The following is an 18744-nucleotide window of genomic DNA, read 5'->3' on the forward strand; positions in this document are numbered from 1 at the left end:
AGAGAGAGAGCAGTGCATGCCATCAAAGTGACACTGGGGAAAAATATACAAAGCCCAGTATACCCATCATGACTACCCGTCTGATAAGGGTACACCAGGCACATGCATCACAGCCATATGTGCACGACATGGTGATCTCATATCAAGATAAACAGCACATGACCTAGCAGGTGGGGGCCCAGTTAGAATTTTCTTCTGGTCGAGTAACCCATCCCACTCAAAAGGTCCCTGAATAAGAGTTGTTTAAGGATGTTGAACGAAACACCCATGTTTCCAGAGGTGAATTATTCAAACCCCAAAGAACTCATCTCAACACATGGCTATCATGCTCCCCCACTACTTCTGCTCCTCATCAGAGATGCACATATTGTCAGCCACTAAGGGACATGCTCATATTATTATTATTATTATTATTATTATTACTGGTCCACACACAACCATAGAGAATAATTTAAATGTTACTTACTTTTTATAGTCAGTCATTATTTTAAGAAATGTCCAATATACAACGATATAGGTATCTGAAGTCTTCTGTATATTTTTCTGATGAAAAGGTGTAGCCAGCTGATGAGCTTTATATAAGGTGGGCTTTCTATAAATGCACCCCCCCCCATTCATCTACTCACATCTCATCACGCCCCCTGCTTTCTCTCTGTTTTTTCTTTCTTTCTTTTTTTGTCCTTTTTCTCCTTTCAGAAATAAATTTTCTATTTTCTGTTTTGTTTTCTGTTCTCTCTCATTTCATCCTCTGCCCGTCCCATCCCATCAACACATTCACCTTGAAATACTACTACTACTACTACTGCTGCTGCAGCTATGAAGGAAGAAAATGGAAGAAGAAGAAGAAGAAGAAGAAGAAGAAGAAGAAGAAGAAGAAGAAGAAGAAGAAGAAGAAGAGAAGAAAGAAGAGGAAGAAGAAGAAGAAGAAGAAGAAGGTGAAGAAGGAGAAGAAGGAGAAGAAGAAGAGGAAGAAGAAGAAGAAGAAGCAGAAGAGGAGGAGGAGGAGGAAGAAGAAGAAGAGGAGGAAGAAGAAGAAGAAGAAGAAGAAGAAGAAGAAGAAGAAGAAGGAAGAAGAAGAAGGAAGAAGAGAAGAAAGAAGAAGAAGAAGGAGGAGGAAGAAGAAGAAGAGGAGGAGGAGAAGAAAAGAAGAAGAAGAAGGAAGAAGAAGAAGAGAAGAGAAGAAGAAGAAGAAGAGAAGAAGAAGAGGAGGAGGAGAAGAAGAAGAAGAAGAAGAAGAAGAAGAGGAGGAGGAAGAAGAAGAAGAAGAAGAGGAAGAAGAAGAAGAAGAAGAAGAAGAAGAGGAAGAAGAAGAAGAAGAAGAAGAAGAAGAAGAAGAAGAGAAGAAGAAGAAGAAGAAGAAGAAGAAGAAGAAGAAGAAGAAGAAGACCAGAGTGTTTATTTACAAAATCAAATAAAGATGTGTAGAAATAAAATTCAAATACACCGGCGGTAATTGTTCTCACAGTGGCAATGTCCTCTCCAAGACAACATAACGAACCAATTAAAACAATCTTTTGCACTTATCATGGAGATGAGAACCGCAACAGCTTTCCTGTTTTATTTCGTTTTAATAATTTTATTTGCTTTGGGTCCGTGGACTTTTAACTTATCTATTTCTATATTGTATAAGACCCTTTACCTCTATGGTGTGTGCGCGATTCGAATATAAAGGCACCTACCTTCTCTTCGCTCCGATGGAGACCCTTCAGTGGTAACGGATCCTTCGACACAGCCCACCTCTGCCACTACTAATTCATTAATGACAGTACGAAAAATTAAAACAAAACTTGTAAATCGAGTGTTAACGATTTCATTGACATGACCCACCAAAGAGTCAAAGAAATTTTTCTCAATTTGAAATATTTATGAAATGCGAAAAGTATCTCCATGAGTTGGAACCGGAATGTATCGCTCACCATTCCCAAATCCATCCAGTAACAAGTCAACATTAGAACAGTTGTCACTTTTATATAAAAGTGACATACAGTAATCACAATTTTAGTTACAAAAGTAAAACAATAGAACAGGTGACACAATTGTAGATTGGAAAATACCTGGGGCCTATCTGAGGACAATATTCTAGAGGTACAGAGGCTGCAAAGACAAAATTGATCCCATCAAGGAATGGAGCTAATGATCCAAATGGATCAGCAAAGCATGGAGGTCATCCTGGATTTGATCAATTTGTTTTGGACAGGGGGGGGGGCCAAGGTGTCATTTGTGTGGTGACACACATCACCTTAAGGCTTTCTGTCCACAGCAAAGAAAAGAAGGAAAACCACCACATCTGCTGACACCGTCATCACACCACCACAACAAGAGCAACAACAGCAGCAACAACATCGACGACCACCACAAGATCAATGACAGCAGGAGTAAAACTAGCAGCCATGAAAACAGCCGTAACAGCGATCTGGCTTCTCAGATGTCCTAGAATTTACCCATATTTTTACCCTATAAAAACCGTTTGGTGCCTAACTCAGCCAGATGGCTTCAGCAGATCGCTAAGACAAGACAACCTCAGGCATTTGAGCAGACGACCCCAGACATTTACACAGACAACTCCGGGTACTTGGACGGACCAAATCTGAACATTCACACACAATGTTCCATAGGTAACTTTTTCCGAACACATATAAAGAATCTTGCAAACAAAATCCAAAAACGAGATATTCATTTAACAAACTTCGGAAACTGATATTATTCTTGAAATTGTGCCTCGCAAACTTATACAACTATTCTGTCTAATAGCATTCATTCATTTATTAAATAATTTTTTTTATATTACGTATATAGAATAAACTATGGGTTTTTCAAATAGCAAATTAAAACTTGAAATGAAAACATTGAAATGAATATATATTAAATTATTGTTAATGAAAATAGAGGCGAGAGAGAGTGAAAGACTGCTGCAAATGAAAACGGAAAACTTTGCCTGCAACAAATTAATATATCTTGTGTCTGGGGATAAACATTAAAATCTTCTCTACAGAGAATGTAGTTACGGCGGTTTTCGGTTTATTCTACCTTAAGCTTTCTCTTAGGTTATATTATTTTATTTGTCTTTTCTCTGAGTAAAGGAGAATATAATGATTCAACGTCACTTATACTAAAATGTTATCATTATACCTAAAAACCCTAACTACAGTTAAAACGTCATAGAGACATATACGCACGAAACGCTATATTAATGACATGTATGTTGAATATTTTAATCGTGTCCTTTAAACCGCTATAAGAAACATAAATCAAAGATTACAGAAATGCATATTTATCTATGCTCAGTTGAAAAACAAATGTGAAGAGAAACATTTTCTTTTTAATCATTTTTTATTATATAAATATAACATTTTATATTATTTACAGTAAGAAAGATAACTTTGTCGTGAAGAAGAACGAATATAATTTCATTAACTAATTTCTTCTTTCTATCTAATACATTAACCAACAAATCAAAATAGATTTGTGATTAACTTAGACATGGCATAAAAATTACCGATGTCTCCAAAAGAGTGAGTGGCGTGGAGTTATGTGACAACCAACGAACACTGAAGTTTCTCCCCAAATCCCGGGTTTTTATAACTGCTCAACTTGACTAAAAAGAATCGAAATCCAGGACAAATATTCTTTACGAAACTTTTAGAAACTTTATATGAGCAGTTATATTAACCAATGGGAAAAAAACGAAAATGATAATTCTTCGGCAAAGACATTACGTCATATTGCCAATTCGCGCCACATTTCAAAATGGCTAAAATGGTTATTGCTACACAGTGAACATTCAAATTTGTGAAAAACTTGTAGTTCAAATATTCAATAAGCTTCAGAAATCAAAATTACAGGAAATTTCTTGGAACAGGAATTTATAAAAAAAATTTTCAGGCAGTCATGCTTTTAATAATTGCTTTGTTTTAGTAACTGTTACATACCTAATTAACAAGCAGCTTTCTCCATTATAGTATAGAAGCAATGGTGAGGGAAAACCCAAAATGCACACACATAGATGTGCACACAAACACACATACACACGCACATACATACAAACACACATACACACGCACATACATACAAACATACATACATACATGGTGGCTGCCCCCTCGTTCTCGAGTATAGCCATTGCACGAAGCTTAATCAATGTTGTTATCGTGCAATGCCTGTGCAAGATTTTTTTTAAAGTGAGGAAAGGCTGTGCACTGAGTCAATCCCACTCACCAAGCAACAGAAGCCATAATCCGAAAAGAAGAACAAGTCAACATCATGGGTAACCACTGAGCCACAGGTTTTATGTCGGAGTTATCCCAGTTACCTGAGTTACCTTCTCCTAGAAGGATGCCCTAACAAAGGCTAGGAGTCCTTCACTCCTAATGGTTTAACCGCGCGATCGGGTATTCAGTCCCATTATTTCTATGTCCCCACGCATGATACAGCCTTAAGACATTTATTGAATGGCCATTGACTCTCAAGAGTTCCTCCACCCTTTGACGGGTCTTGATTTTCATCCCGCAGGGTGTCCAATAAACACTTTCCTCACCAAGCAAGCTTGGTGGGGTTGCCGGTTTAGTCGCCGACGACCCGACCATGCAACAGGTTGTACTCAAAAGTAGCACTCGAAAGTGACCTGACATATCATACATACATAGTGTGCTTCTTTCAGTTTTCGTCTACCAAATCAACTCACAAGGCTTTGGCCAGCCTGGAGTTATGGTAGAAAACATCTGCCGAACATGCCACGCAGTAGGACGGAACCCAAAACAACATAGATGGGAAGGAAACTTCTTAACCACACAGCCATGCCAATTCATGCCAGTTCAATGAATAATGCGATTACAGATTAATGAATACTTCTTAGATGATTCATTGATTTTCCTTACCAGAGAGGCTTTCCAACGGCTACGGTGGGCCATGCTCACAAAACCATTCCATACTTTTTCATTCTTTTCATTCGGAATGATTGTGCTTCCATAGCAGGGAGAACTATGTTAACATATCATGTAACAGTGTCACAGCTGGTAAATGTAATCTCAGAGCTAAATCTATAAAATCTGATATCACTCAGTAGTTTCTCTTGGTGTAGCTATAATCCAATCAGTTACATTTAATTACCTGTTGGTTCCAGAACTGAATGGACTAAGAATTAAGTGACGTGCACACCTACACTCATACAAACATACGATTTTTCTCTCTTACACACACATATTTATGTGTGTGTGTGTGTGTATGTGTGCATTTGTCCCCACCACCACTTTGCAGCTGGTGTTGGTGTGTTTACATCCCCATAACTTAGCTGTTCAGATCAATAGAATAAGTATAAAAACATTCGAGGCAGTGCTCCAGTATGGCTACAGTCTAACGAGTGAAACAAGTACAAGAACACATATATGACAGGCTTCTTTCAATTTCCATCTACTAAATCCAAGCGCAAGTATTTTGATAGAAGACACTTGCCCAAGATTCCACACAGTGGGATTGAACCCAAGGCCATGGTTGGGAAGCAAGCTTCTTAGCTCACACAGCCATGCCTGTTTCTAATTACAAAAGACATCAGTATAAAGTTGATAAAAATATCTCCAAAGATATTTCCAGAAAATTTACCAAAAAAATATGTAGAACATTGTTTTCAAAGTGGCCATGTGGTAAGAAATTTGCTTCCCAATCACACGGTTTGGGGTTTAGTCCCACTGTGTGGTTCCTTGGGGAAGTGTCTTCTACTATAGCCTCAGACCAACCAAAGCTTTGAGAATGGATTTGGTTGACGGAAACTGAAAGAAGTCCATCATATACAGACTTAATAAGGATATATTTACTGTTTAGCTTAAGCAAAGAATTCCCTGATTTGGGAGGGGGTCTATACAGAGATGATACACTTTTCACCCTAGATAACCACTCTAATAGGCAGACTGAGAACTTCAAGAAAAGACTTTTTAAATTCTTTAAGAACTTAGGACTATCCATCTTTATTAGAAAATGAACAACTCTGTCAACTTTCTTGATATTACTATAGATCTAAGTGCAGATCTAAGATCTAAGATACTTTATCTATGATCTATGATACTTTAGATCCACCAGGATGTCTTTGTTGAGGACAATAAGGACAGGATGTCCTTGTTGAGCTCTACAGATCTTCCTGGACAAGGCTTGTCTTCTAGGCTGTAGTTTCTGGTTCAGAATTTCTGAAACCACCATTGACACTGGCTTACACTAATTGTCCAATCCCCATATACTGTATTAATATTCCTTGCACTTTCTGTTGCGTTGTTGCCTTTATTGAACCCATAAAACAAAATATGCCGAATATGCTCCTTTGCCACTTCCATTATGGCTTTGAAAAAATAACTGTTAAAATTGAACTGCACTCTTCAAAATTTGCACTAAGAATAAGGACAAGGTAAAATTACTACCTACTTTTATAGCAAGTTGATAAAGGTTGTTTATCCCGTCCCCCTCTGGCTTTTAGTTCATGCAATTGAAAAAAAAACGCATTATTTATGGAATGACCCAATATGTATAAGTATTTTAAGTATATATATTTCTTTATTGCCCACAAGGGGCTAAACATAGAGGGGACAAACAAGGACAGACAAAGGGCTTAAGTCGATTACATCGACCACAGTGCGAAACTGGTACTTAATTTATCGACCCCGAAAGGATGAAAGGCAAAGTCAACCTTGGCGGAATTTGAACTCAGAACATTAAAGACAGACGAAATACCACTAAGCATTTTGCCCGGCGCGCTAACGTTTCTGCCAGCTCGCCGCCTAAGTATTATAAGTATATATCTATGTACACACACACAAACACATACATGCTAGGTTTCCTAGCATGAAACAGCTAGGCTTTTTTTCTCTCTAATATTTTACTTGTTCAAACTACACAAGTTAATGTGTAAATAACAAAGTAGGAATTTTGAAAGAAGTTTCTATAAAAATAGTTTTTAAACACGAAATGGCTCCAGGGTTCCATCTTTCAATGAAATAGTAATCACAGAAGTCCGTAGATAAAAATTAGTGGGAAACCACTGTGTTACATGAAAGAGTTAACGTCAGTTGACTCTTGTAGACATGGTGGAATACAATAGAATGATGAAATTTCAATGAAATTTCAAAAACAAACAAAGCAAACTCAATTGGGATCCTGATAATTTACTGTTTGGTAGAACAAAGTTGAGAATCTCCGTGAAATAAGCCATGTTAAAACTAAAGTTGCCTTCAAATGCAGTCACTATAAATAGCTATCTCAATCTACCATTAATGACATTTTAAGTGGAGAAACAGTAGTTAAGTTATGGAAGCTTGATATAAAGCCAGAGAAATTCAAGGATTTGTTTCAGCATAAAGTTTCTTCAGAGCTATACTTTTAGAATTCACTAAGTCATCCAGAATGTTAGCGGACTCATTGTTGAGATGAGAGGCTTTGTTTACACGTTTTCTATGTAAAGACTTCAAGTCTTCGGCATATTGTAATTTCCAAGCCAGCGTCTTATGCTGTTCTTCCAGTCGCTGCCGGTGATCCAGAAGTGCACGGTTGCTTATAATCAAAGATTTAAGTTGTTTCCTCAGTGATCTATTTTCAGTCTTTATCATCTCAGCATATTGAACCAAATGCTTCCTGGCTTCCTGCATCGAAAAACATAAAAGATGGAATATTAGTGACTTCCAACTTCGGTCAGAAATTTACAAGAAGGGAAGGGTTAGTTGATTAACCCTTTAACATTTAAACCAGCCGTTTCCAGCCAAAATATTCTACCAGTTTTATGTTCAAACTGGCCATATCCAATCTCTCATACCCGCTCTACAATGTCATTATCAAAATAAACAATCATATCAACAAAATCTCAAACCTACAAGATAATGCCTGATAAATTCAAAACAACGTGAACAAGTAAACATTACACTTGATAGTAATCTGAAAGCTAAAGGGTTAAAGTGATCCCAGTACTTAACTGGTACTTTATTTTATTGACCTTGGAAGGATGACAGGCAAAGCTGGCATCAGTAGGATTTGAACTTAGAATGTAAAAGGCCAGAACGAATGCCACCGGTCATTTCGCCTGATACTCTATAAATACTACTAATCCATAGCCCCCTATAATAATAATAATGTAAAATGTAAAATAGCCCCGAATCTCCTCTACAGCTGTCCCTTCTTTCATACTTTTAACCCAGTGGTCCTCAACCAGTTTTTACTTTTAGACCCCTTTGATTCCTATTTTACTTGGTTGGATTCTCATGGCCACTTGATGTTTTAAGAAAATCCTATTATGTTTTTATAATTCAGAAATGTATACTCTTTTACTTGTTTCAGTTATTTGACTGCGGTCATGCTGGAGCACCACCTTTAATCAAGCAAATCGACCCCGGGACTTATTCTTTGTAAGCCTAGTACTTATTCTATTGGTCTCTTTTGCTGAACCGCTAAGGTATGGGGACGTAAGCACACCAGCATCAGTTGTGGTGGTGGTGGTGGTGGTGGTGGCAACAACAACAATGATGAGGAACCTCTGTCAGCTAGAGAATCGGTAATTCATTTAACCAGTGAGAACTTACCTCATTTGCCTCTTTGGTAAGCACACGGATTTTCTCATCTGCTTCTATACGAAACTTCATTTTCTCGTTTATGTATTGTTCTTTCAATTCCTCAACACTCAACATATGATGGTTTCTGATTTCTATTATTTGCTTTTCAAGTTCAGCGATTCTTTTCAACTGTTCCTTTTGGAGAAACTAAAATTGGAACACAGCAAAATATACTGTTTCAATTTTGAAATAGCATTTGCAAGGGCCAAAAAAGAAATAACAAATAAATAAAGGTCAAAATTGTATCACTTCACAGTCACATGGTTTCAGGTTCAGTCCCACTACGTGGCACCTTGGCCAAGTGTCTTTTACTACAGCCTTGGAATATGGCAATAAAAGAGTTAAAAACCACTGGAAATAGGCCTAGAAAATAACCCTTTATAGTGAGATTATTATCCATTATTTTCAAAAGAAATGGTCAAAATTATTCTAGTACCTTACTTTCTTGGAGAGCATCCATTTCTTGTTTCGTTTTATGAAGAATATGTCTCTTTGCCAAAAGAACTGTTTCAAGATCTGCAAGAAAGACATTTAAACAGTTTAAGGAATGAAATACCGGAAAATGTTTAGCAAAGAATATTTACTAATTTAGTCTAAATGAATTTTATTTTTTGCTGTATTTGGGGATGGTCATATTGTGGTGGAAGGATAATTGACTGGAAGGGAGAGAAACGTTGGGAGAAAACAGGATGCAAAGGAAGCGGAAAGGGGTGAGATGACATCCACAAGTGACAGGTCAAGTCAGCCTCTTTCTTACAGTGTCTGCGGGCAAGGCAAGTCATGTGCTGCTAGCAGCCATGTGTAATAGTCCTGGCAAGTGAGAGATCGGCAGAGCCAACACACGATTACAACTGAATGATGTGGCCAGTTGTTCCCAATTGCAACTCGAGGTAAAAGCAACTTTATTTCATGCCTTTAAACCATAAGCTATTTTTTGCCAATTACCATATACACCATATATATTTGGTCTTCACCTCAGCTAAAATATTATTCTTGTTTCAGTGTCCTTTGTCTGGAAATCTTTCATCACACAGCCTCTCACCTCTAGATATTGTTGTTTGGGACATATAAGAAAAGGTATGTCCCATCATAGAGGCCAGCTGTCCTGCTGATGTGAATAGCTCTTGAAAATCAGAGAAAGAAGATAACTAGGGACAACTGCTTCAAAACCTCCAGCTTCCACATCCAGACAATGAATTTTACATTTATTCTAATAATCGGAGGAATTGGTTTTGTGAGTGAACGCCTGACTGTCAGCCTGGATGAGTTTGGGTCTTCAGAAAAAGAAACCAACTGATTCACAATTTACACATTGCAAATACAATATGTAAGCAGAACGTCCAACCCATGCTAGCATGGAAAGCGGACGCTAAACGATGATGATGATGATGATGAACGGTAAAACGATGCCAGACTTTTCTCAGGTTTAAAATGTGATATTGTTTTTGTTATCAACATTCCAAAGATGGAGCTTTGTATCTTTCTCAGAAACCAGCTCCTTCTTCAGAGGAAGAATTTAAATGATTTAACAACAGAAGATACATATGACAGGCTTCTTTCAGTTTCTGTCAGCCAAACCCCTTCACAAGGCTTTGGTCAACCCAAGGTTATAGCAAGAGACACTTGACAGAGATGCCACACCGTGAGACTGAACCCAGAACCATGTGGTCATGTGGATAGGAAGCAAGACTTTTTATCACCGAGCCATGCCTGCACCTGTTGCCCACAAGATATTAATAAACCATCTTGTTTCTCGATCTCATACAAATGTCTAAGTTCACCTTTACCTACGAGACATTAGTACCCTACCTTTCTTTTGGTCATCGTATTTTTCTTCTACTTGCTTTCGTTCTGCTTGAATTTCCCGAAAGAGTTCTTTGTTGTGGTCGTTCAGAGTAATCACTGCTTTCTGCCTCAGCTCCGTCTTCTTCCCCATATAGTTCATGTATTCATGCTGAAAGACAACACAGCAACAAGCTTTTCCGGTCGCTCTACAATGTTCCCACTCTTACAAGTGAGGTCAAATATTCACGGCACTCTACATATTTTCCCTTTCGCATTCCTCCCCCCCCACCCCACTGCATACACACACAAAGGGTTATGCAATACTATTTTAATAGATATTCATACGTACTTTAAAAACACATTAAAATATTGATGATGATGATGAGGAGGAGGAGGAGGATATAGTAGAAGTGGTGTCAGCAGTGGCAGTGATAGCAGTGTGTGCCATTCCTTTGTCAAAGGTGTCACCTATCCCTGATGCTCCAAACACCTCAGCTGATAAAATGAATTACCAGTGGCACGTGTTGGATTGGCAAAATCATGAGAGTGTTGGAAAGACGGAATATCTTGTGTTATTTGCTTTGAATCTTTGCAATCTGACTTCAAATCCCACCTTGGGCCGACACAGGTGGAAGACTAAATTCAACACCACCAATTCCACCATCACCATGCACCTTGGCTACTTTTATCAGAGTCCACTCTGTTGCTTTGTTGCCAGTATCTAGGTCAGGTCCCTGATCTTGCCTCTTCCTTTCTTCCCTCCCTCTCACCAGTTTCAGAGGCCCTATAAAGTATCGAGGGCCTTTCTCCCTGACTAATTGATAAAAATAATTATCAAAAGATTAACAAATGAATAAAGGTTATGCAACTGATTCCAAAGAAACATCAACAAAATTCTTACACTTTCCATCCGTGTCTTGGTGGCTTCATCTTCCAGGCTCGTATTTTCATATTGTCTGAGAAACTTAGGAAATTTTAGTGATTTGTCTTATTTTTAAATTAGAAATTACACATAATTTGGACATCAAGGACACTGCATTTTTTATTCCTTAAAAGAAATCTTCAACATTTACCATACATCCTAGAGAATGAAGGTTATAATTTTGAAAAGCCAATTTAACCCTGGGGAGAGGAGATGGTTATCTATGCTACAAATACCATCTTTTATCTTTTGTTTGCTTCAATCATTGGACTGCAGCCATGCTAAGGCACAGCCTTTGAGCATTTTCAGTCAATTGAATCGATACCAGTACTTATTTTTAAAGCCTGGTACTTATTTTATCGATCTCTTTTGGCAAACAACTAAGTGACAGGAACTTAAACACACAAACACCAGTTGTCAAAAGGTGGTGGAGGACAAACACAGACACAAAGACTTACACACACACACACAGATATATATATATATATATATATATATTATATATATATATTTATATATAGAGGGCATTATACATACATGCCAGGAGGCATTCTACATACACGCCATACGCTAAGAGGGACAATATATATATATATATATAAGATGGGCATCTTTCTCTTTCTGTCTACCAAATCCACTCACAAGGCTTTGGTTAGCCCAAGGCTATAGCAGAAGACACTTGGCCAAGGTGCCACGCAGTGAGACTGAACCCATAACCATGGGGTTGGTAAGCAAACACCTTACCACGCAGCCACTCCTGCACCCGTAGAATGTCTCCATACTGTAAATGTGTAAAAGAAAAATACAGGCCTTAAGTGATCAGCAAAATCTATTTGTTGCCCACTAAGTCACTAATATCTTGGTAAAGTATATGAAAGTATACAAAGTCTGAATGTATTTGATAGATGGAAACTGAAAGAAGCCCATCGTGTATATATATATATGTGTGTGTATGCATGTATGTATGTATATATTTTATTCTTTTATTTGTTTGTCATTTGACTGTGGCCATGCTTGGGCACCGCCTTTACATATATATATATATATATTTTTTTAAGTGTATAATTATAAAAATATAATCATAATCAAGGGTGCTGGAATGCCAGCACCTATATGCTAGAAGTAGATGTCAAATACCTACAATCCACTCTAAATTTATTCTCTATTTATAATCCCAGGTCAAATGCAAGAAGATTTACAAAATTTCAGATAATCCTATATCTTAAGATTTCATGCTCTATAATAAAGATTACTTTGCAATCCTCATTAGAAATACACCAACAAATATATAAGTGAAACATTCATATACATACCGATAAATCTATTTGTACAGATACCAAAATATACATGCATTTCCCACATGTCCATTCCATCCACCAGCCCATCTTGACCATGTGGTTAATGTCAGAAATCATGAGGTAAATATAGTTTGGCAACATAATATTGTGACTAGAGAACTCAAAAATTATTTATTGTTATAAATTGAGGATATAATCATTAAAATGATTATATCAGTGGCTACCATGTAAAAAATGACCATATCGGTAAAATTAATTTTTAAGTATCATCATCATCATCGTTTAAATTCCACTTTCCATGCTGGCATGGGTTGGACGATTTGACTGAGGACTGGCGAACCAGATGGCTGCACCAGGCTCCAATCTTAATCTGGCAGAGTTTCTACAGCTGGATGCCCTTCGTAACGCCAACCATTCCGAGAGTGTAGTGGGTGCTTTTACGTGCCACCGGCACAAGGGCCAGTCAGGCGGTACTGGCAACAGCCACGCTTAAATGGTGTTTTTTTACGTGCCACCTGCAAAGGAGCCAGTCCAGCAACACTGGCAACGACCTCACTCAAATGTTCTTTTCACATGCCACCAGCACAAATGCCAGTAAGGCAGCGCAGGTAACGATCATGCTTGAATGGTGCTTTTTACATGCCACCAGCATGGAAGCCAGTTAGTCGCTCTGGCAACGATCATGCTCGGATGGTGCTCTTAGCGATCCACTAGCACGGATGCCAGTCATCGAATTTGATAAGTATATAAAAGTATAATTATAATTAAGAGTACTGGAATGTCAGAGCCTATATGCCAGAAGCAGATGTAAAATACCTACAATCCAATCTAAATTTGTTCTCTCTTTATAACCCCAATTTTTATACATTAGTCACTGATATAGAATTATCCAAAATTTGGTGAATCTTCTTGCTTGTTACCTTACATTCAACCTGGGGTTATAAATAGAGAACAAATTTAAAGAGGATTGTAGGTATTTGACATCTATTTCTAGCGTATAGGCACTGGCATTTCAGCACCCTTAATTATATTTCTTTGATTATAAACTTAAAAATTAATTTTACCGATATGCTAATTTTCTTTATGCTAGCCACTGATGTAATCATTTTAATGATTATATCCTCAATTTAAGGCGGCGAGCTGGCAGAAACATTAGCATCCAGGTGATAATGCTTAGCGGTATTTCCTCTGTCTTTATGTTCTGAGTTCAAATTCCGCCGAGGTCGACTTTGCCTTTTATCCTTTCGGGGTCAATAAATTAAGTACCAGTTGCGTACCAGGGTATTTCTAATCGACTGGACTCCTCCCCACAAATTTCAGGCCTTGTGCCTAGAATAGAAAAGATTATACCCTCAATTTATAAGTATATATATATATATATATATATATATATATATACACACACATATATATATATACACACACATATATATATACTTTAAATGATTCATATGGAAGACAGGGTAACTAGAAGCTTTATTGGCACAACAATCATTTCGGCTTCATTCTGCACTGCTCCCTTGTGGGTGTGGGATGATGTAATGACATCAGATGCAACGCACAGTGCAGTAAGCCTCATCAGGTGACATAACATGCTTCCAAATTTTCTAGGTTTACATTTTCTTTTTGCTCTAAGTTATATGCTGGTGGTGAGTTGCTAGTAGTTCAGACACATTGAAGTGAAGAAGATGTGGTCAGGGAGAAAATAAAAAGATAAAAGCACAAAGAATCTAATGTCAATAAGGATGAGTTGTGTGTTTATAGTTGTGGCCAAGAAGTGATTGCGAAAAAATAAAAGTAAAATACAAAGAACCTAACGTAAATGAAAGGGTATGTGAAGCGGGTGTCTATGGCATTGGATTGAACAGTTTTAGCATGTGGAGGCCTTTGATAGCTGGCTCTGGTAGCCAAGTGCAACGGCATGGTCAAGAATTTGGTGGGGGTAGGATTCAAGTCTTTAGACTTGGTGGCTGCCTACACCGACACACACACACACACACACACACAGATATATATACACATGTGTGCATGCATGCATGTATACAAACATGCACACATGCTCTCACACACCCACACACATACACATATATATACATACTGGCACACAACTTTCATCCTATAAAACATGCAGCCGTGCTTATGTAGGCACACACATGTACATACTCGTGTACACGCAGACAACTGGCACACACAATGCTGATGATAACAGGTAACTAAATGGTGAATGTGCTCTGCAGGCACATTACTACCTGGGACTTACCCTGAAACAAGGTTTGGGGACTGCAATTATATATTAGTTAATTTTAAGTTTAACCTATGTATAGAAATATATATATATATATATATTGGGCTGTCTGGAAAGTTCGTGCCAATTTATAGTAGCTTAACTTTAGACTTATTTAAGAACATGGTTGAGTCCATAAAATAGGATTTTACTACACCTCCATTTAGAACACAGTTTTAGCTATCTTTTCGTGGAAGAAGGTTTATGTTCCTATAACCTGTGTTAATTCTGTAACCCTTTAAAATGGAAGGTAAGAAAGTTCATTTTCGGCACTTGATGCTTTGGGAACCAGACAAAAATTGCTGAAGCTCGGCTGGGATGTGTTACCCCACCCTCCATATTCACCAGATATTGCTCCTTCAGATTTCCATTTATTCAGGTCTCTGCAGAATAGTCTTAATGGTAAAAATTTCAATTCCTTGGATGACGTAAAAAGATACCTTGATGAATTCTTTGCCATGAAACCACCTCAATTCTGGGAAGAGGGTATTTTCAAGTTAAAAGAAAGATGGAGACGCATTGTGCCACAAAATGGTTCATATTTGGTTGTTTAAAAATGTATTTATTGACCTTTTTTTTTTCCTTTAAAAATCGGCATGAACTTTCCGGACAACCCAATATTGTATTGTATTGGCATCCTTTCTGTCTCGGGAGACAATGGAGTTGCGCATGAAGTAGTCTAGTCCGGCTTTTATATTTCATGTCCTGATACATTTCCTGCTGCGGCTGTGTAGTCCTATCCTGGACAAACACTCCCTCTGGCAGGTACCGCAAATGTAGCAAAGACTGTTCCTGGAATCACTGGCCTGATACCATAATTTGGAACCAAGGCAGCCTCTGCTGGCAGAATCGTTAGCACACCAGACACAATGCTTTGCAGCATTTCATCCGTCTTTTCAATCTGAGTTCAAATTCTGTTGAGGTTGACTTTGCCTTTCAAACTTTCAGAATGGATAAAATAAGTACCAGTTGAACACTGGGGTCGATGTAATTGACTAACCCCCAATCCTGCAAATTAGTAAGTAACTAAGAATATTCCAGAGAAAAATTTAAAATATTTAATAGAAAATGCACAAAGAAAAAAGATACAGTTCAGCTACTCGGGCCTTGCATTTATCAAGTTGTCTTGTAATATCTTGCAAACTGAAATAGAAGAAAGAAAGAATGGGGAAAAAATGAATCATTCTTTTTTGGTAAGAAATTACAAGAATAATTGTGATTATAAACTGCCTTTGTTTTGATTAATTTTCAAAAGAATGAAGTATTTAGTAAAATAACTTTGTCATTATTATGTTGGTGTTGTCGGTGATGAGAGACAAGGCAAAAATGCACAGCAGCATTTTGTCCATTCTGAGTTCAAATTCCATTCAGTTTGACTTTACCTTTCATCCTTTTGAGATCACTAAAATAAGTAGGAGTTGAGCAGTGAATGGTCAATGAAATTCACTTATTTTCTCCCCCAGAATTACTGGCCTGGCACCAAAATTTGAAAGCGTAATTAATCTGGTGCTTGCAACATAAACTAACTTAAAATTTTAATGGAAGGTTTGAATTTAAATCACTTTGAAACAGAAAGTTTTTTATCATAAAACCAGGAATAGTTGCAGACAAGTTTGTATCAATAAAGTTTATGTGCCGCAATTTCAGATATGACAGCAGAACTCATCATCAAATATTCTTCTCTCCTCATGTAGCAAAGAAGGAAATCTATGGTGTATGTAATCATAGGGGTTGGTTGATGGAAAGAATCAGTAGAGAGTTGGCTAAAATGTCTTATAGTATCTTTGTCTGTTTGTGAATGTTTGTCACTCACCACCGTGAGACGAGTGTTAGTTTGTTTGCATTCCTGCAACTTGGCGGTTCGGCAAAAAGAAACCGATAGAATAAGCATTAAGCTTTAAAAAATAAGTCTTAGGGTCGATTGTTCAACTAAAACTCTTCGATTGGCGGAAACAAGTAAAATATAAAAGATACACACACATTTACATGTATACACACACAAATACATACATATATATATATATATATATATATATATATATATATATATATATATATACAAAATTAGAAAATGGAGAAACATACTTAAATCAATCAATCATCAACCATCAGATAATACCCAATCAATACTTTATTACATCATTACATAACAGCAAACATATATATACATAATATATTGTAAATATAACTAGACATGGAAATATATATATATATATGTGTGTGTGTGTGTGTGTGTGTGTGTGTATATGTATGTATCTATGTATTTGTGTGTGTATACATGTAAATGTGTGTGTGGCCAGATAACCGAAGAGATGGTGTTGTGGATTTCCACTTCGGCATCTGAAACTCAGAGTTTTATCTTGACTATTGAGTAATTGTAACATATTATTTTAGAACCACTTGATAGCAAATTGAATCCATATAATCATAGCACTCCTAGACACAAAAGAAATCGGTTTTTTACATTTCTGACTTCGAATCTTGCTGATGTTGAACTATATTTTTGTATCCTCAGATAATTTAGTGTTGACGTATGTAATTCATGGAGCATAAAATGGTTAACTAGAAATGTATGTAAGAGGCTGAAAAAAATCGCTATTTGTCGATGACTAAACCTAATCGATAAAATAATGGTGATTATAAGCAAATACACACTGTCTCTCTAGAATTGTCTCTTTCAGAGTCTTCTCGGGGACAGGCGGTGATACTTTGGGAGTGTTCGTCTTCTTTTTCTGCTTTTTCTTTTTCGGCGGCATTATTTCTCACAAAACGTATCTTTTCCACGCGTCACTGTTACCATAACAACGACACTGGTTTGTTATTTTATCGACGCAGTTTCGAATCAAAGTCTTTTTAATCATTGACAGAAAAATAAAAATAAAAACATTAAAAATAATAGTAGTATATATTACACACACACACACACACAGAAAGCGAGGTATCAATTTAATAACATTGTCTAAAAGCTTGGGTTCTTTATATTAGAGAAGATATTAAAATTAAATTATAGTTTCTTTTTTCGCTTCTTCATCTAATATTTTTTTTAATTGCCTTTTTTACAGCAATGTATATAGCAGAGTCCTTTTTGTAATCTATCTTTGAAAAGTAAATTGACAATGTTCAGATATTTTGGAATCTAATTTTGTTTTTTTTGCTGTGACAGAAGTCGACATTTATCGTCTGCTGCTAAAGAAGTTCATTTCGAAAGATTTTATTTATTTACACGCTAACAACAACAAAATATATTTTTTGAATGGAAAATGTTTTTGATATGAACATTTTAGACAATTATTAATTTTTTTAGTAGTATTTAATTTATTTTATTAAGAATACGGTTGAAGTTTGTACGAAACGAAGAATTAGAAACCATGGCAGCTTTATTAGAAGCGACATGGCGGAAAAATCTGAAGAAGTCGAAGGAGAACTGGACTTCGAGTCTCCCAACTTTAATGCACTCCTTGCTTTACGCTTGGGAAATGTTACAGTTCCATATCCTAATATAAAGACACTGAATAACTTGGCCGAGTACCGTTCACTTGTCACTCGGACATCAGCGGTGAAGAAACATGTTGCGTCGACGAGCGCCGACGGCTGCGAATCTGGTCAACCGATTCCTGCGAACGACCCGGACCCGGCACCCGAAGAACCCGCGGATAAACAGCAATCGAGACATAAAAGAAATCTCTTCACTCGCATGGAAAGTATGTTGTATTTTAATCATGTCAGTATAATCAATAAGGTCAGGGTACTGTACTGAAGCCCACTTCTAAACAAAAGCTGCCAAGGACCCATGTTCTTGTCTGGAGGGGGCGATATATTTATGTTTAATGCTCGAAAGCAGGGATTCTCGACCGTCGTCCAAAGGATCCGAGTTCGTTC

The 18744-nt window shown here is 37.1% G+C and overlaps 2 protein-coding genes across 2 annotated transcripts in view; one reads left to right on the forward strand and one right to left on the reverse strand.

Annotated features, from left to right (window-relative positions):
• Positions 1-7130: 7130 nt before the first annotated feature.
• Positions 7131-17687, reverse strand: LOC115223312 (plectin-like). Its single transcript, XM_029793824.2, has 7 exons — positions 17521-17687; positions 15955-16008; positions 11263-11317; positions 10386-10530; positions 9013-9092; positions 8547-8723; positions 7131-7616 (listed from the first exon to the last, which is right to left on the reverse strand). Exons 1-7 carry the CDS (start codon positions 17619-17621, stop codon positions 7314-7316), a joined length of 915 nt encoding a protein of 304 aa, XP_029649684.1. The 5' UTR covers positions 17622-17687; the 3' UTR covers positions 7131-7313.
• Positions 17688-18212: 525 nt separating this feature from the next.
• LOC115223278 (U7 snRNA-associated Sm-like protein LSm11) overlaps positions 18213-18744 on the forward strand; it is an 11020-nt gene continuing 10488 nt past the window's right edge. Inside the window, exon 1 of the mRNA XM_029793784.2 lies at positions 18213-18566. Within this exon, the coding sequence (XP_029649644.1) occupies positions 18257-18566 (310 nt within the window). The 5' untranslated portion in view covers positions 18213-18256. The remainder of the gene's footprint in view (positions 18567-18744) is intronic.

This window comes from Octopus sinensis, linkage group LG22 (genome assembly GCF_006345805.1).
Source record: "Octopus sinensis linkage group LG22, ASM634580v1, whole genome shotgun sequence".
Lineage (NCBI taxonomy): Eukaryota > Metazoa > Mollusca > Cephalopoda > Octopoda > Octopodidae > Octopus > Octopus sinensis.